This window comes from Pipistrellus kuhlii, unplaced genomic scaffold (assembly GCF_014108245.1).
Source record: "Pipistrellus kuhlii isolate mPipKuh1 unplaced genomic scaffold, mPipKuh1.p scaffold_m20_p_7, whole genome shotgun sequence".
Classification (NCBI taxonomy): domain Eukaryota; kingdom Metazoa; phylum Chordata; class Mammalia; order Chiroptera; family Vespertilionidae; genus Pipistrellus; species Pipistrellus kuhlii.
Window position 1 is genome coordinate 134,870 of NW_023425573.1, and position 27,715 is coordinate 162,584.

The 27,715-nt window shown below is 45.6% G+C and overlaps 2 protein-coding genes across 4 annotated transcripts in view; one reads left to right on the top strand and one right to left on the bottom strand.

The window, feature by feature from the left end:
* The window catches only part of ARPC2 (actin related protein 2/3 complex subunit 2), a 28,146-nt gene extending 18,080 nt beyond the window's left edge, over positions 1-10,066 (bottom strand). The window contains exons 1-4 of one of the 3 annotated variants that reach the window (XM_036422235.2): positions 9,904-10,066; positions 9,633-9,714; positions 2,205-2,239; positions 448-560 (exon numbers count right to left, since the gene is read on the bottom strand). In XM_036422235.2, coding sequence (XP_036278128.1) covers positions 448-560; positions 2,205-2,239; positions 9,633-9,706 — 222 coding nt within the window. In that variant the 5' untranslated portion in view covers positions 9,707-9,714; positions 9,904-10,066. Of the gene's footprint in view, positions 1-447; positions 561-2,204; positions 2,240-9,632; positions 9,715-9,903 lie in introns of those variants that run through there. The other 2 variants (XM_036422236.2, XM_036422237.1) reach the window with 2 other exon arrangements.
* An 11,807-nt stretch (positions 10,067-21,873) lies between these two features.
* Positions 21,874-22,568, top strand: LOC118709185 (C-X-C chemokine receptor type 1-like; the record flags this gene model as incomplete). Its single annotated transcript, XM_036421099.2, is given in 2 exon segments — positions 21,874-22,090; positions 22,093-22,568. Coding segments are annotated over 2 exon segments (693 nt in total), but the record flags the coding sequence as incomplete, so codon positions are not given.
* Between the last annotated feature and the right edge of the window lie 5,147 nt (positions 22,569-27,715).

Sequence of the window (27,715 nt, forward strand, 5' to 3'; positions counted from 1 at the left end):
AGAGGTACTTTAAGAGGCCAGCTCTAAAGAATATTAAATTTAAAAAATTTAAGGGAAGATTTGTGCCTAAATTTTCAGAATGAAAAATTATGATCATAAATTTTAAACAGGCCAGAATTAATACACCTGCTTGACACTGTTATAGAAATAGAAAGGAACCCATCTCGTTCTCAAGATAGCCATTTTTGTATCAGTCAATGAAGAGTATTCTTTGCTGTATTTTTTTTAAAACTAAAGCTGTTTTTGTTTTCAATGCTTAGGGAATATCCTTATTTCTCTAGAGGAAAAAGCAAACAAAAAACCCAAAACCCTGTTAGATGAGCAAGCTATCCAGAGTGGCCAGTGCCAACAGGGGAAATTCAGTGCCATGGATCTTTTCTCTGGATGGCAAGTTGTCAATGAAAAGTGAGAAAACAAGAGTCCCAAGGAAAATGATGTGGAACTTACCTCATCAGCACCATGTGCCTGGAGTTCCTTGTAGAATTTCAAAGAAATACTGACCATCACTTTTGTTTTGTCTCCATTAGGATTTGAAATATGATAGAGGACCCCATCAAAATCTGTAAGTAAAGTAAATAAGATTGCTTAACTTGGGAATGAGGAATAATCTCTCAAACTACCTATCTGTGCAGGCCATAAGAAAGTCCCTCTTTTTAGAAGGCATATAAGTAAAATGACATTTATTTTAAATCCACATGGGCAGTCAGCAGAAACCCTGGGATAGAACTGTTAAGTACCTATTTCTTTGCTCTTTTCTAAAATTATAAAGCTATTGTTATCTTAATCACAGCTTGGTGTTGGAAAATTCTTTAATAAAACTTCTACTGTGATGTACTTTAAACAAGTATAGAACAGTATAATGAACCCCTATTCCCATTATATGACTTCAACAATTATCAACACATGGCCAATATTGTTTTATTTAGACACCCATCCCCTACTGGATTTGATTCTAACCCAAATCTCAGACATCACACCATAAATATTTTAGAATGTATTTCTAGAAAATAAATGGAAGACTCAAAAAAACCATAACCATATCATGCTTAAGATTTTAAAATAATTTCTTAATGTCAAATATCTAGACAAATGTTCAAATGCTGTCTCAAAAAGTTTTTAATACTGTTTTCTTATTTGAATTCAGATCCAAACAAGGCCCACACACTGCATTTGGTTATCCCTTAAGTTTCTTCTAATCTACAGGCCTCCTTTCTCTTTGGCTTCTATCTTCCTGTAGAACAGAGAAGGTGCCCTACATAGATAGTTCCTGAAACTAGGTGATGACTGCCATCTCTTTAGGGAGATCCAGCATTCCTAGCTAGGAGGGCAGGTGGACGGTGTCTACCGCCAAAGTCACAGCACTTCAGACTTCAGCTTCCAAGATCACTAGTTAAGTATCCTCATTTTATAGAGGGTGGCTATATAACTCAAAGTTCACAGAGCAAGAGAGTAGTATTATCACTTAATTCTTTGCAGGGAATAGAAAACATAACATCTCTCTCTAACTTTTTGAATAGGTCTCTGCATTTTTGTTTCCCCACTACTCTAGAACTAGGCAAACTGAGATGATGGCTATTTGAAGATAACATCTTAATATTGCAAATTATAAAACCTTATTTTGTACCACAAAATTAAACCCAAACTTCTAAGACATCAGCAGGTAATTTTATATAATTCATAAATTAATAAAATATGAATTTTATCTATAGCTTGGCTGGTGTGGCTCAATGGTTGAGTGTCAACCTATGAACCAGGAGGCCACAGTTTGATTCCTGATCAGGGCTTGATCCCCAGTAGGGGGTATGCAGGAGGCAGCCGATGAATGGTTTTCTCTCATCATTGATGTTACTATCTCTCTCTCTCTCTCTCCCTTTCCCTCCCTCTCTGAAATAAATAAAAATATTTTTAAAAATCGCCTTGACAATTTGCAGGGGTCTTCAAACTACGGCCCGCGGGCCACATCCGGCCCGCCAGGTTTTTTGGGCAGTGAGCGCAGCCGAGGTGTTACAGTAGGAATTAGTAGTTCATATAGTCCGGCCCTCCAGCTCTCTGAGGGACCGTGATCTGGCCCCCACTTTAAAAAGTTTGAGGGCCCCTGATTTAAGGGATGGTGCTCCAAGTGTCAAGGCTTGTTTTAGGAACAAATTTGTTTTCTATTTTTTAATTGTGTCTTCTCTTTACAGAATTGAGATAAAGACACTTACCTGCAAATGTTACTTCTACTGCTTCTGGTTTGTTTCTGCAAAACAAAAGTTCTTTAGTTAAGATAACTGTATTGCTGCTTGCCTTCAAGGGGCCTTGCAAAGGCTCCTGACTTAATTTAAGACCAGACCACTCTGATTCAATCCTATGCTTTTTGCTAACCTGAGCACACAATTCATTTTTTCACGCACCTGAACCTTTGGATTTACCTAAGGTGGAGGATAAAAAAAGGAAGCAGGACACATGTAGCTTTTGTTTCCCAGCTAATGTGGAATCTCTGTTGTGGTTAGTGCTCAGAGCTGTTGTAGTTCAGCTCTAAATTCCTTAAGATCTTGATATACATGTTTGTATTTATGAACCACAAGATGCCATCTTTTGGTCAATGACTCCCCGCAGTACAGTAGTGATGGAGGTAGTACATTCAGCAGGAAAACTGCTAAATAGAATATAGGATGCTTTTAACGTCTTTAAAGTAACCGAACAGGAAGTTCTATTCCATTTCATAGCCAATATATGTCTTCCCACACATCTTCCCTTCTCCCTTTGTGTCACCAAAGCACTCGCGCTTTCCTCCACGCAAACACCTCGGACTGGGTCTAGCCCGGTTGTTTTGTACTCGCAGTGCTCTATCCACACCAAGGGTCCACAAACCAACACTGTGAAGCCGCTGAGAACAGTCAAGACACTTGTTTTCCAACTGTAGCTTTTTCACCATCCATATTTTCAGGCAGATTATTATCCATACGTCTGTGTTTTCTGATCTACCCATTTATAAAAGGGAAGAACACAAGTGATCCTACCTACCTTATAGAACTGCTAATGATACAACAAGAGAACAGACACGAAAGAACCTATCACGGAAGGCAGACAGCCCAATACTTTCTGTGCGTTTACCAACTTAGCCTGGTTCATGGACTTCTATTTGATAAATGCTATTAAACTATTACCTAGAAAGCATGACATACATCCTAGCTATAAACAATAATAGTCAAAATCAACCCCAGTGAAAAGCTACTTTATATGCTCTCCCCATTTCTCAAAGCCTGATGGAAGGAAACAAATGAAAACTGTTTACCAGCTGGCTACCACTAACACAAATGATTCTACTTTGTTTTATGGGCCAGGAGATAAGATAGACACATTTCCACATTTATTCTTGCCTAACTTGCTCAGGATTTCATGCTCCCTTACCTGTAAAAGGAACCAAGACTGAGTTGCCCTCCAGGGTTGCTGGGAAATAACGGAATATATAATGTGGTTTATGACTCAAATATTTAAAAGAGCTGCTGCAGAGGCTCAACAATACCTTTCAAGAAAATGACTTCTATTGAGTATATAGAAAAATCAAAGCCATCCACATAGGAAAAACATGTTGGGAAAACACGTTGGTATCTCTAAGAACGGAAGCATCAGATGGGTTTATGAAAAAGCAATGAATTCAGAATATGATGAAAAGAATGAGATGAACATTTAAATTGCTTCTGATCTTTCATTTGAAACTGGAGCAAAGAACAAAGGCAAGGAATGGCCAACAACCATTCCTTATCGCTAGAAAAGAAGAGCAAAGAAAGAAGTGCTTTTTAATTTGGGGTCCGTTTGAGTGAGATGTTAAGAGGCTGCTCAAACAGGAGGAAGCACTGAAGCATATTTTCCTGGAGAAGGCTGGCTGGGCCAGAAAGAGTGGAGGGTTTAATATGAAAGTTGGCATTGCATCATGTATTGTAGTAAGTGGTGGTGGTTTCCTTTCTTTTTCTTTATTTCTTTTTTTTTTTAAATCTTTAAGCTTTAACTCAGCCAATGAAGGACTGAGTTCCTCATTCTCCCACTTCATTAACAGACTGAGAAGAATCAACAAGAAATAAATCACCTTAGGGTTCCAAAGAAACGTTTTGACTCTGAAATTTTACATTTCTCTAGTCCGTAGAGTTCCCTGAGCATAGATACCTAGGAGAGAAGTCGCTAAGATCTGTTCTAAGTGGTTTCTGCCTGACTTGAGAATATTTGTCAAATCACTGCCATTAATATTTTATTTTACTATTTATGGCTGCACAAAAGGCTGCAGAGAAGAGACAGGCTTGCAGAGAGCACTAGGCCAAAGGAGTCTGCCAGAGAAGTCACCTGGGACTTAGAGAGGTCCGAGAACATGCCAACAAGGAGACTGGACCGAGTGTGAAACACCCCATGATTAAGAGCTGTCTGAATTCCAAGACCAGGTGTTTGTTGCTTACTCCTGAGGCTTAAAAATGTCACGGAGCAGAGGGTGTAAGACTGGTCTGCATCCTGGTCCACTTAACCTTACCAGGCCAAACAGATAAACGGTTATTTCCGGTCCTACCATTTGCTAAAGTCTCATGTGGTGAGGGTGAGTCTGAGTTCCTCAGAGCTGACGGTTCAATCAAGTTCTGTCACCTACTGGCTTTGTACGCACAGGCAATGTTACTCCAATATCGGGAGTCTCAAGTTCCTTTTCTAGAAAATGGAGATTCAAACACCTACCTCAAAGGCTGTTGTGCGGGCTAACTGAGATGATATGGCACAGCAAAGTTTTGTAATCAGTGTCTTATCACTAAGTTATAGCTCTGCTGATAATGATCCTCAGAGCCCTTAGGGCAGTCCAGTGGCAGGGTCTTGCTGCTAGGTCATTTACCCAAGTGTACCAGCCTATGTGTGATATCCCAAAAATAAGGTCAGGAATCACCAGTGCTGGGTGCACAATGCTTAGAATATATGTCTACTGCCCTTAACTCTCAAGAGCAGTTTCTACTGTAAATGGGAACTGCTGTCAAAGTGCACAGTGGAAGTCAAATGAAGCCATATTACAGCTTATAGCGAAGGGCCCGGTTCACAGAAGATGATCAATAAACTAGTTTTTCTTCTAGGTGATGTCAGAGACCAGACTTTGAACCCACAATGGGAAAGGTGTTGGTATTGTGGTAATTCCAAGAATCAGCAATGGGTCAGCAGTACAAGCCAGCTGAAGAAGTCCTCAGGGTTACTGACTAGACAGCACAAGACCCTAAAACTTAGTATATTCATTCAGTTGGATTCTTCCCCCCCCCCCCCCCCCGGACTTTCTAGAACCGTGGTGGGCAAACTGTGGCTCATGAGCCCCGAGGGGCTCTCCGGCCCCTTGAGGGTGGCTCTTCCACGAAGTACCACGGCCTGGGTGAGTCTGTGTTAAAGAAGTGGCGTTAGAAGACGTTTAAGTTTAAAAAACGTGGCTCTCGAAAGAAATGTCAATCATTGTGAAACTGTTGACATTTGGCTCTGTGGACTGATGAGTTTGCCGACCTCATTCAGTTGGATTTCAAGAACTATCCTTAAAATTCTTTAGAGAAAAAAAAGTCTTCTATTGTTTTTCTAAGAAAGCTTCTAGAATGGCCCTAACCAGTCAATAAAAATACAACAACCTGGCAACTGTATTATCCAATCCTCTTTTTTCATTAAGGATTTTGGAGTTTTTTACTCCCAAATATATCCAATTCCCTTTGGGCACTTAAGTCTCTCTTCTAGTTATCCCTTTCCATGAGTTGAATTAAAGGAATTACTCAATTCTGTTCACTATCTTACTATAAAGATTTTTAACCATTCTCCTTTAAGCCCTCTATAAGGCTCCCATCATGTTTTTTGAGTAAAGCCTACAAAGATGGACATATTAGATAAGAGGTGGTTCTACTCTCCGCTGAAGCCATATCTCAAAATATGGAAGAGAGGGTCTAAAAGCCAATTCACACAACGTCAGAAAAGCAGTGAGCTCCTGAAGAAAGGATTGTGCTAGCTGGCTTTATCTACTTCAAGAAAACTTGCCAGACAGACAATATGTATGTGAGAAAGCCCAGTGGGGGTGGGGAAAGCTGATTAAAAAGATAGACCTGCCCTGAAGGAGTCATCAGTTGGTGGAGTGTGGCTCTGGGGCTTCAGGCCCAGAGCAGTCCCAAGGAGGCCAGAGGACAGGCAACGGTGAGTAACTCTAATGACCTCCAAAAAGACCAACCAGATCTTTCCAGCAAATCAGCCACTACAATGTCCTAATTCCAAGTCACTTCAAACCAGTTTATCTCTGAGGACATGTGCAGTAGAGCTGGGAATGAGAACAAGGTATCAGCAAGACTTAATTTATCCCCTTTTCAAGTATCTCTTCCCACAGCCCTCACCCACACCAACTGGCAATGCTTGCTTACTGAGATTCACTCCCCCTCAGAGCACAGCGCCCACAATATGCACAGCTGTGGCAAGGAGCCAGAATGCTCTTAAAATCAACAGCAATTTGCATCTGACAGCATTTTCTCAATCTTGGACTCCAGACTCTAGCTAAATTGACAGCCTAGCTTTTGAGGCTGAAAGAGTTCTTGGTGTGTACAGAGTAGCAAGAGAATTTAATTAACTTGACAGATTACTTCTGTTTCAATTGGGGGGTCTGGGTAAGAATTCCTAATGTTGGTGACAAGACCTGCACATGACGCTATTTGCAGTATAGCTTTTTAATCAGTCACTTTCTCTTAGTTTGTAGGCTATTGGGAAGACAACTTACCAATAATCACCATTTGTGAGGATATATGAATCATTCCAATAAGCCATTCTCCCAGGAGTGTGTAGGGAAAAATAAAAAAGCAATTTGCTTGGGATGAATCTTAGGCTTTGTAGGAACTGCCTCCAAATTAAAATGTTATCACGACCAAATGTATTCTTAAACAGTTTAGATGACAGGACTGCTTTAACCGATGGGTGACTACTGACCGAAAGGGAATTTAGCCTTTCAGTAGGATGTCACAGGCAAGAAGACCCAATAGGATGATGTGAGGTGCATCATTTAAAAAAAGACCAACTTCAAAAGGAAAGTTCCTGCCAGTGTTCTGAATGGCATGCCATGAACTGTTTTAAGACTATCTCATGCTTACATTTTCAGTAGCTGGAAGAGTGCTTGCTGTCCATTAGAATATTCTGTGAGAATGGAGATGTTACACATCTGCGCTGTTCAAATACCACAGCTTCTAGCCACATGGGCACACTGAGCACTAGAACTGTGACCAGTGTGAGGAACTTAGCTTATTTCACTTTAATTCTTATTTAAACTTAACTGGCCACACACTGCTACTGGCTGCTATAGAGGATTATGACAGAGCTGGAAGATTCCCTCTGAGAAGGTTGACCTGAACTATATCCCCCCAAATGCTCCGAAAAGAGGAAAGTAGGGTGGAGCCGACCTCTCCAGCAGTTTCCCACACGGGCAGAGCCTTTCAAAACGCCAGGGTTTCTCCTCCGAGTACTTACTTTTCCTTAATTTATTTCTTTGATCTTCAACCCAACACGTCTCACCCCTCAGCTGACTTGGCCAATGGGCTCTCAGAAAGGCCCGCTGTTTCCCCTCCTGCTGGTGCTGAGACTGGTGGGACCAGACCTGTTGTGACTTATCGCACTCGTTAGCCTTTGCTGGAGGCTTTACCCTCGGCATGTGCCTTCATAAACACTTCACTGCTGCCTCACCTTACCCGTATCCGGAAATTCACTGTAGGGTGTTACATGTGCAATCCCAGGAAAGTCCTACTTCCTAACCTGGATATCATGGTCTCTTTTCAAAGAGCTTTTCAGCAGAATGTTTGAGCCCCCTTATTTAAAGTCACGTCTCGAAGGGAAGACGGGCCAGAATAAAAGCCAAACCTTGCTGCCCTGCCCAACACTGCTGCAACATACACTCTGTAAGAAATGCCCTAGAAGTCATAACTTATGTCTTCCAGATGCGAGTGACTACTTTAAGTCCTCTAAAATGATTAGTTGGTCCTTTTAAGAGTAATTTTCTAAAAAGAATAGAGCTGACGTTCTGAATACGGGGCTATATTTTGGAACCACAAGTTATTAGTACACAAATAGATATGAACAGACTCCCACGGCACAAGGCATGCTCCTGCTTGAAAATGCACCAGCTTATAACCACCGAGGTCTCATTTCTCAACTCGTCTCGACTTGAGAATGCACTCAGGATCAGCTGTGAAAATGCAGAAGTTAATGAACTTCCTCTTGTGTGCTGCACTGCTCTAAAAGTAGAGAGCAATTGCCCAAAATAAGCCTGAGCTGATTCGCTTCAACATTTAAAATGTGAAGGAACTGGTAAGTGGAGGATTAAGACAAGGAGCCAGTTAGCCTAACATATAAGCAACTCAGCCCCGGGCAGGAAGCAAAGCTGCCGTTCACTGTACGCCTTACTCCAAGGAAAGCTGTTATTTGTCTTACAGATCAAAACCGGCGGCCTTATAAAAGATATGAGACATTGGTGGTGGTGGTGGTGGGGCAATGAGGATAAGGACACATATGTAATACCTTAATCAAGACAGAAAAAGATATAGGAAACACCATATAGGAGACATAGTGGATCAGAAGTATCTTTCTTTTAACGCCTCCAAGCCACAGGTTCCTGTGACTACTTACCGTCCATTCCACCAATCCTCCCCAATCTATGGATCTCCAAGCACCAATGACTAGTTCCTCGCTCACCAGAAACCGTTTGCACTTATTTCCTCAACTGTGCGAGCAAGACGCGAAGCCCATCCTCACAAATGGGGAAACGGGCACAGGGACTAACCACAGGGCACCAACAATGAGAGCTAAAATCCCCTGCCTCGTGTTTCAAAAGCAGGCAGCTCTGCGGGAGGAGGCTGTCTTCTACTGAGTCTTGCTGCCTCGGAAATTTGTGCGAAGGCCACGTTGAAGAAGGGCGATGGCAGAAAAGGGGATCTTAAGACCTTTCTACACGCGACGCTTTCAAAGTGTGCACCTGGGCCGGAATGAGCACCGAAGAAATCACAGATCGGGGCGCTGGGAGAGGAGCGTAGAAGATAGCCAGATAAAGCCTGGTGGGTGGGGAACAGAGAATGGGAACCTCCGGAGAGAGATAAGGACGGGGTGCGGATGGGGAGACGATTGCTTTGCTTGAGAAACAGGCCGCGTCTCTAGCGGCAGGGCCCGGGGAAGGGAAACCAGAGAGATGTCATTCTCCGGCAGCGAGCCTGGAGCCCGGGTCTGCTCAGCCTCCCCTCCTGCTCCCGCAGACAGGAGCCGGGGCGGGGCGGGTGCAGAGGGCGGAAAGCCCCGGGCCGCACCTCCTCCCCTCCGGCTCCGGGGACCCCGGAACACTCCTTCCAGCCCGATCCGCGGCTGTCCTCGGCGCCTCCGGACAATGCCGGGACACGGGGAGGAGAGGTCCCCGGCCGGCTGCCCGCACGCCCCACAGGTCCCCCCGCTTCCGCATCCTCCGGGGCCGCGCCCGCACCTCCGCCCGCGCCTCCCACGCCCGCGCCGCCCGGCGGCCCCGCACCCGCGGCCCGTCTCCTGCTCCGCGTCCCGGGGGCGGGCGCCGGGTCAGCGGGGGTCACGCTCCGGCTCGCCCGCCCGCCGCCCGCCGCCCGCCGCGCCCTCCGCCCCCGGCGCGCGCTCACCCGGCGGCCGCGTTCTCGAACTTGAGCGCGAGCGTCTCCTCGATGATGCGGTTGTTCACCTCCAGCAGGATCATGGCGGCGGCTGCCCGGGCAGGGGAGGGAGAGCGAGGCCGGTGAGGAGGGCGCGGAGGGACGGCCGGCCGGCGGAGGGAGCGGCCCGCCGCCGCTGAGGAGGGTGCGGGCGGGTGGGAGGAAGGGGAGAGGGATGGGGCAGGGGGAGGGGAGAGGCTCGCCCTGACCGTGGAGACGCCCGCCCGGCCCCCGCACCGACCTGGCCCCCGAAGCCTGAACCCGCCTGCCGAGCCGCCGCCGCCACCGCCGCCGCTGCCGCCTCACCCACAGGACCGGTCCCCGCCCAGCCCCGGCTCCAGCCGGCCACTTCCGCTCTCACACCCACTTCCGCTCGCCGCCCGGATGCGCGGCCCCGCGGCGCCATTTCCGCTTGGGCCTCTCGTGCGCGCGCAGGTGCGCAGGCGCGCGAGGCCGGCGGCCGAGGGCTGTGCCTCCCGCTTCCGGCAGGTCCGCCCCGCCCCGGGGCCTCCTCTCTCCCGGGTCCGAGGCCTCCTCTCCGCCCGCCCCGCCCCGGGGGCTCCTCTCTCCCGGGTCCGAGGCCCCCTCTCCGCCCGCCCCGCCCCGGGGAGCTCCTCTCTCCCGGGTCCGAGGCCTCCTCTCCGCCCGCCCCGCCCTCCCGCTGGCCGGTCCGGAGGTCCCGCTCCATCCCCCGGCCTTGTCACTTCACAGAACCCGCAAGTAGCTCGCCCGGGTCACCCCCCAGCCGGCGTGCTCCGTCCCCAGACCGCCCAGGGGCACGTTCCCCCAGCGCCGCTCAGGGGGCTCCCGCCCGGTGCGGGGGCGCAGCGGTGGACAAGGCAAGGGCCTGCCGAGGCCGGTGTGGCTCAGTGGATAGAGCGTCAGTCTGCGGACTGAAGGGTCCCGGGTTTGATTCCGGTCAAGGGCATGTACGTTGGCTGCGGGCATATCCCTAGTGGGGGGTGTGCAGGAGGCAGCTGATGGATGATTCTCGATGTTTCTAACTCTCTATCCCTCTTTCTTCCTCTCTGTGAAAAATCAATAAAATATATTTAAAAAAATAGAGAAAAGGCAAGGGCTGCCCTAGTGGAGTTACAGTCTGGTAGAGCAAACAGACAATAAACTCTCCATCATATAACCAGAAACTGTGTAAAGGGCAACGAAGGAAAGGAATGCGGAGTCACCGAGGTAAGAACTATCCCAGCAGATAGAGAGGAATGAATGAAGAGTCAGGGGCCAGAGAGCATGACATCTCGCAGAAAGCGAAAGACCAGTAAATTGTGGTGCCGCAGGAAGGGGGGCGTGCCGAGAGATGGCTGGCTGGAGTCTTAATACTGGCTAGCATTTATTGGGGGTTGAGGATTTATTCTGGGCTAGATGGTACATTTAATAGCCTGATATGTACCATCTTACTGAATCCCTGTGACAACTCTTAGAAGAAGGTACTACTACTAGTTCATCTTGTAGATGAGGAGACTGACACTCTATTTAGAAATAATGAGAACAGCCTTCTTGATTAAACTTTCATTTTGCTGAACCCTGTTGACCAAAGCAGAAAAACTGTTCTGAAATAGTTTTTGCTGGTTTTAGCCTTAAAAATAGAGGCTGGAGGCCATCTTGGTGGGAGGGGCTGTCTGGCTATCTTCCATTTAGTCCTCAGGATGGACTCTTCCCTCTTCTCCACCCCACATCAGCTGGGGGTCCTGGCACTTGGGCTTTGGTCGGCAATAGGAAGCCCCAGAAAGAGGAGGGAGGGAGTGAAGGCAGAAGTGGGGAGCGAGTGTGTGTGTGTGGAGAGAGAGAGAGAGAGAGAGAGAGAGAGAGAGAGAGAGAGAGAGAGAGAGAGAGAGGGAGATCAGAGTATTTAATCCTCTTTTCCTCTTCCTTGTGAGGTTGTTGCCTCAGGCTGACCAAATGTCGCTGCTTCTCTCAAGATGGCTAACTCAGCAAGCTCTTTCCTCCATTCCAGGTCCTGAGAACCAGGCCCTCTCCTCAACCCTTCGGGCCTAGGTGTGGTATCAACTTAGCCACATCCACATTTGTTTAACACACAACAATGGGGGTCTGTTCTGAGAAATGCATTGTTAGATGATTAAGCCATTTTGCAAACACCTCAAAGCACACTTACACAAACCTAGTTGGTATAGCCTGCTACACACCTAGGCTTTATGGTAGAGCCTATTGCTCCTAGCATGTTACTGTATAAGACAACGTGAGCATAAGTCAAGCACAGGAGAAAATGATTTAATCGGGGTATTTGGTAAGCATGAGGTTTATGGGGCCACTATTGGCATAACAATGCATACTGTTTTCTTTTAAAAAATTAATAGTTTTTAATTAATATGTGTCTCCTGCTAATATGTGCCCACAACCAATATACATGCCCTTGGCTGGAATTGAACCTGGGACCCTCCAGTCCGCAGGTCGACGCTCCATCCACTGAGCCAAACTGGCTTCAGCTGGTTCAATTTCTTTTTTTTTTTCTTTTAAAATATATTTTATTGATTTTTTTACAGAGAGGAAGAGAGAGGGATAGAGAGTTAGAAACATCAATGAGAATCATCAATCAGCTGCTTCTTGCACACCCCCTACTGGGGATGCGCCCGCAACCAAGATACATGCCCTTGGCTGGAATTGAACCTGGGACCCTCCAGTCTGCAGGTCGATGCTCCATCCACTGAGCCAAACTGGCTTCAGCTGGTTCAATTTCTTAATGACTGGTTTGGCAATATAGTGCACATGGCTAGCTATCAGTTCCAATATAGGGATTATGTATTTTTATCTGCCAAGAGCATCTCCTCCTAATGAAAAAGGCTTTTCCCTCATTTAAGCAATCCTATCCTGTATAATCTATCTTTACTACAAAAAGGGTAATATGCTAATCTTCCGGACAGCTGACTTCTTTCCGGACAAAGCCATGGTGGTAGAGGACAAGTCAGAGGCTGTTGGGGATGATCAGCCGGCAGGAGAGGGCAGTTGGGGGCGATTAGGCAAGTCAGTGCGAGTTCACTGCCAGGGCTAGATGAAAAACCTTGGTGCCTAGGAGAGTGTAGGAGCACATTCATGGAGCTATCTCTTCTCTGTACAGATTTGTGTGAGAGGCCAGCAGTCCCAGATTGGGAGAGGGATGTCTGCTGGTTTAGGCCTGAACCCAAGGTGTCCCTGATTAGAGAGGGTACAGGCTGGGCTGAGGGAACCTCCCCCCTACCCCCATGCACAAAATTTCGTGCACTGGGCCACTAGTATATATATAAAATAGAGAATGGAGAAACAATAAAGAGAACCAATGAAATAAAAGGATTTTCCCTTTGAAAAGATTAACAAAGTTGACAAGCTTTTAGCTTGATTGAGACAAAAAAGAGAGAAGATGCAAAAAACTAAAATGAGAAATGAATATACACATCTTACATACATTAAAATAATTAAGAGAATATCATGAATGACTGTATACCAAAAAATTAAATAATGTAGATGAAATGAACACGTCCTAGAAAGACACAAATTACCAAAACTCAAGAGTAGAAAATATAACAAGATATTGAATCAATAATCAAAAACTTCCTAAGAAAGAAAAGTTTAGGACCATATGGCTTCACTGGTAAATTCTGCCAAACGTTTGAAGAGTAACACTAACTACTCAAATTCTTCCAAGAAACAGAAGAGGAAGGAAAACTTCCTAACACATTCTATATGAAGTCAGTGTTACCGAGACAAAGATCCCACAAGAAAAGCAAACTACAGATCACTATCTTTTATGAATATAAATTCAAAAATCCCCAACAAGCCCTAGCGGGTTTGGCTTAGAGGACAGAGAATCTGCCTGCAGATTGGAGGATTCCTGGGTTCGATTCTGGCCAACGGCATATGCTCTGGTTTGGGGCTCAATCCCCAGTAGAAGGCATGCAGATTCTCAAACAACAACAACAACAAAGAGAAAGCCATCCAAGGCAGGTGCAAAGGCTGACGGGACTGGGTCCGCGCTTTTGGTTAGAGGGAGAGCGAGAGCGCACCTTCTCTGCCTATCTCATGATCTTGCTTTTATACTGCTGTCTGTATTTAAATATATATATATATATCAGAGAAGAAGGGAAAGGGAAAGAGAAACACCAATGATAAGGGAGAATCATTGGTTGGCTGCCTTCTGCACATCCTGCTATGGGGAATGAGCCTGCAACCCAGGCATGTGCCTTGACCGGGAATTGAATCGTGACCTGGTTCATAGGTCAATCAAATGCTCAACCACCCACCCACACCAGTTGGGCTGTATTATGTTTTTATTACAGTCGAGCTACCATGCTTCTTCAAAAACGTTAAGAATGGAGCCTAGCTGGTTTAGTTCAGTGAAGGGTCCCAGGTTCGATACCGGTCAAGGGCATGTACCTTGGTTGCAGGCACATCCCCAGTGGGGCATGTGCAGGAGGCAGCTGATGGATGTTTCTAACTATCCCTCTCCCTTCCTCTCTGTAAAAAATCAATAAAATATATATTTTTAAAAAAGAGTGTTTTCACCTTTATTCTTCACAGCAGTTATTATCCTTAGTTTACACAAGAGGAAAAAGAGGCCCTGAGTGGTTAAGTTGTCCAACTTAATGTAATTCTACACCAGGTTTTCTGACAACTTGTATGTTCTTATACCATCTCTGTACTCTTAGGAGGACCATCTTTAAGGGGAAGTGTTTATTCCTTAAATAGCACCGAGAGGACAAAATGAATAAATACAGGAGAGACGGGTTTCCTCCGGGGCCTGTCAGTGTCACCCGTCAACTCTGCTTCTGGGCTGTGTCTAAAGGCAGGAGGCAGGTTCACTCTGTCGTGCATCTGGGTTTCAGAGGCCTAGGGAATGTTTAGTTTCCAGCTTGTCTATTTCCAAACTTTGGGCATGTAATTTATTGTCTTGATTACAAGCTAACATGGCCGGAAGCTGAGAGACATTTGAGTTACAGACTTGTGTGAGAGGCACAAGGACAACCAGTGCATTTGGGAGCGATGCTTCTCTTCCCTCTCACGCCATGGTGTCTCTTGGGGAGACCTCGGCCAGCCATGGCTTCTACCACCGCCGCGCTGGCTCCCGGCAGCGGCTTGTCTATTCCTGTTTTAAACGTTGTCTTTTTGATGAGTAGAAATTTCTGATGATGGTGAAGTTTCATTTATCAAAAAAATGTTAAAAATGGTTGTTGCATTTTTTTATTTGTCTGAGAAGCCTTTAGCTTAACCCTGACTTATGAAGATAATACTCATTCCTGTTTTTCTCTAAAGGCTTTTCAGTTGTAGCTTTTACATTTAGGCCTATGATTCATCTTGAAATAATGTTTGTGTACTATATAGGGGTCAAAGTTTGCGTCTTTCCCATACTTGGTTATCCCAGTGCCATTTTGTTGCTAAAACTTTCTTTTCCCCATTTGGTTGCTTTGGGGTTTTTGTTTAAAATTGAATGGTGTTTCTAGGATCTCTTCTCTGTACAAATTTAGCAGGTTTCTCCCCCCCCCTCCCTCTCCCACCATGGGCTCAATATTGCCAGATCTTCTAAATTTTGGAAGAGGACATAGAAACCCAGATTCTTTTAATATGAAAATGTCTAACTTTTTAAAAAAATATATATATATTTTATTGATTTTTTACAGAGAGGAAGGGAGGGGGACAGGGAGCTAGAAACATCGATGAGAGAGAAACATTGACCAGCTGCCTCCTGCACACCCCCTACCGGGGATGTGCCCACAACCAATGTATATGTCCTTGATCGGAATTGAACCTGGGACCCTTCAGTCCGTAGGCCGATGCTCTACCCACTGAGCCAAACTAGTTTCAGCAAAAATGTCTAACTTCTTAAGAGTTTGGAATAACCAATTTAATATAAATGAACAAAGGGACCAATTCTGTGCAGCCGAAGAAACTCACCTTCAGTCTGATTGCATCTGTGGCTTTAGGACTACTAGTATGAGAGGTAATTTCAGTGGAAGCTGGGTCTATTACAGTCAAGTATAAATCAAGAGCCTTATTTTAAATGAAAGAAAACGGGGATGTTGCTAGGACACATAAGAGGGTTTCAACAGTCAATGCAAGTCAGTGAGAGTTCACTGCCAGGGCGAGATGAAAACCCAGGGTGTGATGCCACCTTGGTGCCTAGGAGAGGGTAGGAGCACATTCGGGAGCTATCTGGAGTCACACCTGGAAACAGGCAGGCAGAGAGGGCCAAGAGGGAGATGGGATGCCAGGATGTCCTGGCTGGCAGTGAGGGACTGACAAGAAGCTAGATAGATGAGTGACAGGAAGGAGACAAGGACCAAGAGAGTCCAGGGTAAGCTGATTTGGAGTCAAGGGTCTGTAGTGGAGGGAATGAAGAGAAGCAATGGGTCTCTAACCCGAGGCCCGGCCAGGGTTAGAGATTGGCTGAAGGCCTCCTTGGCTCCCCGGGTGGAAGTGGAGACAGAGCAGCCAGAAGACATACCATTGCAGACCATCACTTAAGGAGGTGTTCAGCAGCATCGCATCTCCCCACTCCATGTTTAAGTTCTTTTTTAACCTCTTAGGTTTATATTTTACACTTAATGTTTAAATAGGAACCAGTTCACATCTTTCAACTATTAGAAACTATTCTTGAAAAGTATTCTTCCCACCTCTTCCCTCTCTCCCCGCCCAGTTTCCATCTCCAACCCCTCTCTCCCAGGTAACTGTATTTGTACAGTTTGTTTTTACTGCAACCAAGGATACCACGTTGGCAGCCACACCTGCCAGACAGACTGTTGCTTATGCTGGTTGGGTCGCATAGGGTAGAACTCTGAGTAGTTGCCTCCGTGTAAGAGAAAACAAGCAAGCAAGCCTGCACTAAAGACGGACAGAAGTTCCTTGGAACTTGCTGGAACCTTGCCTCATGAATATGTAAGAGAGCACTGCAGGGGAAGGAAATCATCCTACTCAAATTGTGACGCTGTGCTTGTTATGGCTGAACGTCTGTGCCTCCTCAGAATTCGTATGTTGAAGCCCCAACCCCCAATGTCATGGTTGTTGGATGTGGGGCCTTTGGGAGGCAATTAAGTTTAGATGGATCACGAGGGTGGGGCCCCAGGATGATATAAGAAGAAGAAGAGACCAGAGCTCCTTCTCTCTGCACTGTGCAAGCAGACGGCGGCATGGAAGGCGGCTGTCTGCAAACCAGATGGAGAGCTCTCACCACAGCACAGGCTCACCCGCACCCTGCTCTCAGACTCCCAGCCTTCGGACTGTGAGAAACAAGTAGCTGTTGTATAAGCCACCGAGTCCATGGGATTTTGTGAAGGCAGGCCGAGCTAAGTGCTGGAGGACCAAAAAGTGAGCTGGAAGAAAATGGAAAAATGTTTAGTTCTCTGAACTGTACCTTTTCATTGCTCTGCTGAGTGTATGCAAAGGTGCAGTTGGGAAGTATGGGTTCACACTGCTCTGGAGGAAGGGTCAGCGGGCTGGAAAAGGGTGAGGATCACAGGAACAGAACTGACTATTCAGTTCTTGAAGCCAGTGATTAGTTAGTTGAGTGACATGTGGGTGACAGACCTCAACCGCTCATCTCAAACTGCACTGGTACTCTGCCAAAGGCTAACCTGGAAGGACTTGCAGGGGAGAATGGAAAAGGTTTTCAAACTTTCAAGGGTGGTACTAGGTGCAAGATGTTCGCTGTCTAATCCCACTTCTAGGGAGTACAAGGTATTTTCACCTGGATTATTTCAACACCCGCACCGAAGATAATGCTGCCCTCTACTGGATTGTTCTTGCAACGACAGTCCCTGGCAATCAGGCCTAGATTCTTTTTTATTATTTCCTTTGCTTTATCTAAATTGGTTTTCCAGTATAGCTAGAGGTCTTACATTCCGCTAAGTAATTTCTTTATATATATATATATATATTTGATTTTTTACAGAGAGGAAGGAAGAGGAATAGAGAGTTAGAAACTCCTGCACACCCCCTACTGAAGATGTGCCTGCAACCAAAGTACATACCCTTGATCAGAATCGAACCTGGGACTCTTCAGTGTGCAGGCCAATGCTCTGTCCACTGAGCCAAACCAGTTTTGGCTAAGTCATTTCTTTATGGCCATGGTGGAGTCCACTTTCCCTCCAGTATTATTTCCCAGAGGCTGGAGGTGAAATAAACAGAAAGCAAGTCGTGGTGGGTCCTCCAGTCTCTAGAAATATAATCCATATTTCTTTTTCTCTTTGCTTTTCTTTCTTCAAAAACTTTTTATTGAACCCTAATTCCTAAGATACCTCCTAGGCTCTTGAGATACAGTGATCGAAATAGAAGCATAGTTTTCCATTTTATAGTTCTACTATACTTTGTATAAAAGCATTTTGAAAGACATTGAAATGATTACCCAATTTTATTATGAACAATCCTGTGATAAACTTGTTCTTCCACTTTATCTTCCCTCCTACGTTCCTTCCTTCCCTTTTATTAGGTGGGATTGCAGGGTCATTGTCTGTATTGTTTAGTGTGTTTGGTACATATTTCCCCAATAAGACCATGAGAATTTTGTATAAAGATGGATAAAAGTGATTAAACATTTGTTATCTGTGAGATGCTGTGCTAAGCACTTGCATGCATTAACTCACTGATCTTCATATCCATCCTATAAGCTAAATGCTACTTTCATCCTCACTTTACAGATGAGAAAACCGAGGCCCAAGGCAAGTATCTACTCTTCCCGTGGACATACTGGCCATGGGACAGAGCTGGGATTTGCATGGAAGTGAGTGGTTTGGTTCTAGATCCTGTACCCTTATCTCATTCATCATCACGACAGCACCATGAGGCACGTCTTATTATCCCCATGTCTATGGATAAGAATACTTGGATACACGTTAACAAATGTCTAAGATCACAAACTGATAAAGGGGGGGTGGGCAATGTTTGAATTATGGTCTGTCTGACTTCAAAGCACGGATTTCTGGATCCCTCATGTACTCAACTTTCAAAGTTCTTCTCTGGCTTCCACCAGAGCTTGTCAACTGGGGACAGGAGGTCTGCACCCAAGAGGTCCTATCTCTGTTATGTCCTGCCATTATCCTGACTGTCACAGCCAGGATCCTGAGATGCAATGACGTTCCTCTCCTCTCCTCTCATTCTCGATCACCTTTTGTTTCTAGAACTCTCTCCGTTGGGCACAGTTTTGGTTGTGGGTAACAGAAAACTTTACTTGAATAGGTCTTAACAATAAAGAGAATTTATTGCCTCACGTAACTGAAAAGTACAGTGATAAGATGACCTCGGCGCTTGGTTTGTTCAGGCCCCTGGCCCCTGTTTCTGTGGTTCTCTGAGCTCTGCCTTCCTCTGTATGTTAATTATTGTCCTTGGACTGGTTTGCCATTTGTGGTAGCAAAATGACATCCAGCAGCAACAAGACTGCATACTTGTTTTCCCAATGTTGTTAAACAACCGACCTGAACTTGGCTCTGAGTGGATCATCTTAGGCCACGTGCTTGTCCTTGAACTTCTCATTTGGAAATGGGGTAATCCCCTGGGGAGGGGGGTGAATCCTCTCCTCCCCCTTCTTTGCCTCCACTTTGGTCCTCAGGTTTAACATCAAAGCTGACGCGGCAACATCGATTTACTCACAGCCATACGTGCTGTTCATGTGGTCTTGCACAGAAGCTGCCATTTCAAAAACAGAGTGACAAGAAGAGGCCTCCGCATTTTGCCATCAGAGTGACGTTCAGGCTTCACATATCACGATGCATGACCTCCACGTGTCTTTGGGGCTTGAATGCTATGCACAGAAAGGAAAAATGCTTTCCCATTAGGAACATTACAGATCTGTTTGTGATGGAGCGGTTAGAAGTGGGAAGTGAGGTTGGAAGATAGTTGGGTGGGAAGACTTGCTGGAACATTTTTGAGTAGATAAAACATTATTTCATGCCCATGTACATGTGCCCTTCTCTCTCCTCAATGAAATGCTCTTTCTTGCCATGAAGGCAAAGATTCTTTTCGATTCTTGACCCCCATATCGTGTTCCCACTGGAGACCTAAGCTACCACTGCTGCTCCTCCAGGCTGGAGGGGGGACCAGAGTCTTTCCTAATTCTCAGTCAGTCTAAACAGACTGGAATGCTGAACTGGCTTGACCGAGGGATTAGGAAAAGCAGAAAGAAATTAAACACAAGGGGCTTAAAAATAGATATAAGATACAGCTGCTCAAAAAAAAAAATATGGCTGCTTGTCCTGGACTTTCTCAGTGGGTCTTTTGCTGCCCCCTGGTGGCCAACACTTTCCCCCTGTAGCTGCCTCTTGACCTGCAGGCGTTTTGCAGTCCAGGCCCCAGACAGTCTCTTTTCTCTGTGTCCAGTCACTACTTTCTGCCTCACGAGCTACCTTTTCTCTAGATGATTAATAGGGGGAATGTTCACTCTCTTTGTGACTTTCCCATCCTCAAGTCCTTTTTAGTCTAGGCATTAGATTATAATATTCCCAGGGCAATAAAAGCAAAGCATGGGTAGCCCTAGGCAATGATCTCCTACACTTCCTGCTACTATTTATAAATGATAAGAGAACCGGGTGGAGAGCATGACTTAGCCTTAAAAAAAAATGCTTCCCCGGGGCAGAATGGTAGGCACCAGTGGCATGATAAATTTGGCATTTATGGGTAGGTGCATAATTTGCACTTGAACAGATGGGCACTAACTTTAAACAATAGAGGATGATTTGGAAAGAGCAATGCCAGACAGACCAGCCTGGATGTATGCAAGTGAAGCTTTCAGGCACACCTTAGGCATGACCATGACCATGTACCCGCACTGACAGACACTCTGAATCCTAGTGGAGATCCATGACCCATGAATCATAGGAGATCTGTCTAGTGTCATCGCACACCATTGGCTTGAGCACTTGTTCCCTGGTGGAGGATCTCAGATGCCTGGCCTAGTGGGAAGTGCTGACTGGTAAACACAGCATCACAGAGCAGTAGGGTTCATGTGATAATGGAGAAGGGATTAAAGTACCAGAGGACGACGTTAGCTGCTGGGGGCAGCTGAGGCAGGTTCCCAGTGAAGCTGTCCTTCAGAACAGAGAGAGGAGCAGAATGAACCCCACCTCCTCCATTCACTAGTTGCCCCAATGATCCCCCTGATGTCCAGCCAGACCCCAGGTGGCCTATGCCCCCAGCTCCAGGGCCATTCTAACCAACCAATTGTTGGTAGTGGTTGTGCAAAGGAAATGCTGGTGGCTGGAATGGAGTGGGTTGAATTCTCCCTCCAAATTTCCATCAACATCTCCACCAGCCTCCAGGCCAGCCCAAAGGAACTCTCAATATAAGTAAAAATTGTGTGCCTTTTCTGCAAACTCAGCTTAAGTACACATTCCTTCCCACCAGATAGCTCCAAATTCCTCCTCAGTGGAACACTCCTGTGAGCCTTCCTGCAGGGACTCCTTCTGGAATCTACTGTAAGAAGTCAAATCCTTTCCCCTTTAAGTGTACCAGGCAAGTTGGAAGCTTTCAGAGGTGGTCTGCTAGGGAATGTAAGGAATAACTAAGCAGAAATAAATATTAGAAAAGGAAGAGAATAAGCATTGTCATCCATAGAGCGGAAAACTCAGATAACGATTTATTTATTTATTTATTTATTTAGAGAACGGAAAAGAGAGGGAAAGAGGGAAATATTTATGTGAGAGCAAAACTTCAATTGGTTGCCTCCTGCATGCCCCCCACTGGGGGTCAAACCTGCAACCTGGGCATGTGCCCTTGACCAGAATGGAACCTGGGACCCTTCAGTCTGCAGGCCGATGCTCTATCCACAGAGCCAAACCAGCTAGGTTTGTTCTCACATTAAAAAATATATACCCTGTTTCCCCGAAAATAAGACAGTGTCTTATATTAATTTTTGCTCCCAAAGATGCGCTAGATCTTATTTTCAGGGGCTGTCTTATTGTTCCAGACGCTAGGTCTTATTTTCGGAGGATGTCTTATTTTTGGGGAAACACGGTATATATATATCTTATTGATTTTTTTACAGAGAGGAAGGGAGAGGGAAAAAGAGTTAGAAACACTGATGAGAGAAAAGCATCAATCAGCTGCCTCCTGCTGGGGGGATGTTTTCGCAACCAAGATACATGCCCTTGACCGGAATCGAACCTGGAACCATTGAGTTCACAGGCTGATGCTCTATCCACTGAGACAAACTGGTTAGAACTGTTCTCACATTCTTGATGAGAGTGACTTTGAATTTGAGTTACAAATCACAATTCTTTCTTAATTTTTCAACTACATCAAATCTTGGCTTCCTTCATATGAATGGGATTACTTTGAAAACATCACTGGCACACCACCCACAGAAAAATATTATAGCCTCTGTCTCATTGACCCTGAGACACTCAGTAGGGATGCTGTGGTCGTCATCTATGCCCTGGTCTTCCTGCTGAGCCTTCTGGGAAACTCCCTAGTGATGCTGGTCCTTTTACACAGCCAGGCCAATGCTCTGTCAATGATGTCCACCTGCTGAACCTGGCTATGGCCGTCCTGCTCTTTGTCCTGACCTTGTTTATCTGGGCCACTTCCAAGGCAAAGGGCTGGATTGTTGGCACACCCCTGTGCAAGGTGGACTCACCCCTGAAGAAAGTCAACTTCTACAGTGGAATTCTACTACTGGCCTGCATTAGCGTGGACCGCTACCTGGCCATTGTTCATGCCATACTCACTCTGACTCTGAAGCGGCACTGGGTCAAGTTCATATGCTTAGGTATCTGGGCCCTATCTCTGATCCTGGCCCTGCCCATCTTCGTCTTCCGTAAAACCTATCAACCACCTTTATCTAGCCCAGTCTGCTATGAAGACCTGAGTGATAATACATATCAGCAAGGAGTTCTTGGCCAAGGAGAGCAGGCCTTCCTTTGTTGGCTCTTGTTCAGGGGACACTTCTACTACCCTCTAAGACCCCCGTTGCTGTTGTAGTTGGGGATGAAGTAAGGTTCAGGAATGGGATTTAGATCAAGATTGGGATTATGGTCAGGGTTGAGGTTAGAGTCAGAATGGGGAGCCAGGGATGGCATGGCTACTTGGGATAAGGTGGAGGGTCAGAATACAGGGAGAGATTTAGAAATAGGGAAAGGCTGGCAATGATGTGAGTGAGATTTAGGGAGGTTCAAGATGGCATTGGGAGCAGATTGGGATGAATGTGGGGGTTGGTGAGTCTCAGGGAGAAGTGTCAGAAATAGAGTGAATGGCTAGGGTGGGTTAGTGACTACAACAGTAGCCACTGCTATTTAATCCAGTTACTGGCTGGAACAAAAAACCATTCCCTCTCTCCCTTCCTCCCTCCCTCTCTTTCCTGTCTAAAATTTTACATGTGTCTCCTTCCCCTCCCTTCCCTCCACCTCCCTCTTGACCTCACACATTCTGCCCAGATATCGACTCCGGGCAAGCTCCTACTGCCCCAAGTGTCTGTGTCCATTGGTTATGCTCATATGCATGCATACAAGTCCTTTGGTTGCTCTGGGGATTGGAGTCTGGGTCCGGGATGTAGGTCTGGGTTCAGAATGGTGTCTGGAACCTGGATTTAGGTGTGAGTCCTGCCATAACCTTTTGAGTCCTGCCATAGAAGTCAGGCTCTGGAGGAAGTTCCGAGTCCTGTCAAGGAATTACACATCCTGCCATGAGGTTGGGGACCGATCTGAAGTCTGACCTGGGATGGAGGTCTGGTACCCAGGATGGAGTCTGGGCCCTAGTATGGTGGTCTGGGCCCCAGGATGGTCATCTTGGCCCCAGGATACAGGTCCGTGCCATGGGATTGACATCAGGGCCCTGGGATGGGTTTTTGGTCCTGGATAATAGGTCTGGATTCAGAATGGTGTCTGGAACCCAGACGTACCAGGTATATCCCACATATGAGTGAGATCACGTGATATTTATCTTTCTCTAGAGTGGCTTATTTTGCTTAGTATAATGGTCTCCAGTTCCATCTATGCTGCTGCAAATGGTAAAAGTTCCTTATTTTTTTAATTATTATTATTATTTTTTTATCGCGGGGTAGTATTCCATTGTAGATGTACCACAGTTCTTTTTTAAATCCACTTATCAGCTGATGGGCACTTAGGTTGTTTCCAAATCTTAGCTACGGTAAATTGTGCTGCTATGAACATAGAGGTGAATATATTCTTTCTAATTAGTGTTTCTGGTTTCTTGAGATATTATAAATATTTCTCTCTTTACCATGTCCAGCACGGCTAGAGAGCAGACAGGAGTCCTGAGTAGGGGTGATGGGGGATTGAGAGAATGAAAGAGACAGATACAGAAGCAGTAGAGAGAGTTGGGACCATGCGGGACAGCTGGCCCTATGATGGAGAGACAGTGACCCAGAGCTGGTTCAGTGTGTTTATTTTATACAATATAATTCCAGGAAGTTTTACTAGAGTTTAAAAACAAAGGAAATTATGTGAAATCATGGTTAAAGATGAAGCTGTAATTTTTCATTCTTGTGGCTTCTTTGTAATCATCACTCCTGGCTAAGCCTGAATAATTGTGTCCGTTCCTTGTGCCTGGCTAAACTTAGATAATGAAACCCATCCCCTGCACCTGAGCTAAGGGTCAGGCTGACAAACTACCTGCCTCTGGCATGGTGTGTTTCCAGGATGTGGCTCTGCCAATGCCATTGGACTCAGCTGACAATAATTAAAGAAATGCTCCATGTGGCTTCCCAGATGCTCTCTACAGGATATGGTCCTAGAAGTAGGATCACTGGGTGAAATGGGAGCTCCATTTTTAACTTTTTTGAGGAAACTCCATACTGTTTCCACAGTGGTTGCACTAGTCTGCATTCCCACCAGCAGTGCACAAGGGTTCCTTTTTCTCCACATCCTCGCCAGCACTTGTTGTTTGTTGATTTGTTGATGATAGCCATTCTGACAGGTGTGAGATGGTATCTCGTTGTTTTGATTTGCATCTCTCGAATGATTAGTGTAAGTTAATACATTTCTAAGTTTACTTTTCATTTCTGGCCCTTAGAAATCTCACTCTCTTCTCTTTCTTTGCTTTTTGTGTCAGATATTTATTTAAATATTAAAAATATAGGTTATTTAGCATTTCTGTGTAGTGTGTGTGTGTGTGTGTGTGTGTATGTGTGTGTGTGTGTGTGTGTGTGTGTATGTGAGTGCGCATGCGCACATACACATGTTGTTGCTTAATATATTTCCCGAGTCCACCATCATGATACGATGTCAGTAAAAATTCAAATAGCACATAAAATCAAAACAATTTCCCTTCCTGTTCTGTACTTCCTTTTCTTAAAGATAAGCACTGTTAAAACTTTGTGCCAGTGAATTTTATTTATTCTTTTAAAAATATATATTTTTATTGATTTTCAAAGAGAAAGGGTGAGGGAGAGAGAGACACATCAATGATGAGAATCATTGATTGACTGCTTCCTGCACACCCCCTACTGGGGCTCAAGCCTGCAACCCAGACACATGAGCTTGACTAGGACCCTTCAGTCTTCAGGCCAACACTCTATCGGTGAATTCTAAATGTCAACCTGGAGGACACACTGACCAGATTTCTAGTTAATCCACAGTGTATATGAATATGTTGTATACACATGGGTGCATATACCTATGTGTGTTGGAAGTGAGTGACCTCATGTTATCTCAGAATTAGCACCCCCCTTATTCTTTTAAATTAAATTTGCAGGGGCAAAAACATACATGTTTCAAGTGTACAGTTTTATAATACATCATCTATACATTGCACAGTGTGCTTACCACCCAAAGCCTAGTCTTCCTGTGTCACCATCTATCTGACTCCCTTTACTCTCTTCATTTCCCCCAGCCCCCTTCCCCTCTGGTAATCTTCATTCTGTTAGAAAAACCTTTGTTTAACCAGGTCCATCTCAGTGCCGTGGAGAAGCAAGATAAAGAAGGTGAGTGGGAAGGTGCTTCTGAAGAAATCCAGTCACTTCCGACATGGGAAGAAATCCTATTGCCCAACAGAAACCTATGAGGCCACATCCGTACCTCTCTTGGTTCCTAAATTGTAAACAACAATGCTGTCTTCCTGAAAAAGCTGGCTTTGCTCCAACTTTGAAAGTAAGTCTTAAAGATGGAGGAGGACTAAGCAAGTAAGGCCTAAGGGGCATGCAGTGCCCCACTGCTCACTTTGCCAACATTCTTGTGTACTCCACTTAGCTGGGATGCTGATGATACCCAGTGGGTAGTGTCTCCGGTCCACATTCCCCAAGGCATTATAGAAAACACTAGAGGCCTGGTGCATGAAATTCATGCACGGGTAGGGTCCCAGGCCTGGCTGGTGATCAGGGCCGATCTGTGGGGAGATCAGCGGGGCAATCGGGACCCCTGCTGGCACCTGCCTTGGCCAACCTAGCATTGCCTCCTGGCCTCACCCCTGATCACCCTGCTGCTGCCAGTAGCCTTCCTCTTGGGGCGAAGCCCCCTGATTGCCCTGCTGCCACTGGTTACCTCCCTCTGTGGGGGTGACTGGCAGGGCAATTTGGGGGGCCTCTGGCACCTGCCTTGGCTGGTCTTGGACCTGCCGGCTGGGGGCAGCTCCTGCATTGAGCATCTGCCCCCCGGTGGTCACTGCATGTAATAGTGACCAGTCATTCCACCAAGTCCTGCACTGTTTGGCCAATTTGCATATTAGGCTTTTATTATATAGGATATGTTAATAAGAATCAAATAACTAGTTAACTGATTATGTATCAAATGCCTGCTATGTATCCAATTTGTGCTAGACCCTTAAAACAAGAGCAGATATTATAGAAATGAAATTTAGAAGACCAGGAAAATTTGTGAATGGTGGATATGTGAGGAGTTTATGAAATTTCCTGTAGCATCAGGTGACTGGTACAAAGAGATCTATTGGGGGGGGGGTCCTAGTGCACCACAAGCTGAATCTGGGGATTTGGAAAAATGATTCTAATTAAGTAAAAGAGAAAGAAAAGAAAAGACTTAGTAGCTGTGTGATCTTAAATATTCACTTCAACGTTTTGAACCTCAGTTTCCTCTTCCATAAAATTAAGTTTCATTAGGTAAGCTCCAGTTCTAAGAAGAGATGCTCTCACTCCAAGAATCTACTGAGATGTACAGCGAGGGCTCCGGCTCTGTGTGAACTTAATATGAAATTCTATTTCTTTGCTCAGATCATGATTATTAGTAATTAGGTGCTCCGAAGGAAGCCACTTCTTAGTGTGTGCCTTCCAGGTGGCTGCTGACTGGGTCTAATGTGAGGAGTTCCTGAGAGCTAGCTCAGAGGAATAAGCTCAGGAGACCTGCCGGATGATCTAGCGTCTGTGGTTAAGAACCTGGCACTGTGCACTTAAAAGCTTGCGAAGAGGCCGAGACCAGTTTGGCTCAGTGGATAGAGCATCGGCTTGGGGACCGAGGGGTCCCGGGTTCGATTCCGGTCAAGGGCATGTTCCTTGGTTGTGGGCATATCCCCAGTGGGGAGTGTGCAAGAGGCAGCTGATCGATCACTCTCTCTCATTGATGTCTCTAACTCTGTATCTCTCTCCCTTCCTCTCTGTACAAAATCAATAAAATATATTTAAAAAAAAAAACTTGTGAAGAGGGTAGATCTCGTGTTAAGTGCTCTTGACCGGAATCAAACCCGGGACTCTTCAGCCCACAGGCCAACACTAGCCACTGAGCCAAGCCAGCTAGGGCTGAAGAAGTAACTTTAGAACTGTCCTCTGAGTTTTTTTTTGTTTTTTAAAAAATATATTTTATTGATTTTTTACAGAGAGGAAAATCGATGAGAGAGAATCATCAATCAGCTGCCTCTTGCACACCCCCCACTGGTGATGTGCCCGCAACCAAGGTAAATGCCCTTGACCGGAATTGAACCCGGGACCCTTCAGACTGCAGGCCGACGCTCTATCCACCGAGCCAAACCCGTTTCGGCTGTCCTCTGAGTTTTTGTTTTTGTGTTTCCTTTCCCCCTGAATCTTTATCTACATGTACTGGAAGGAAAAGGTCCTGGGCACAATCTTATGGGTCCTGCCATCAGTCCTACGGGTCAGCCTCCGGTGACTTGAGAGGAGGTTTCCTGGAATAGTGAAGAGGGCAATGGACAGGGAACCTGGAGACCAG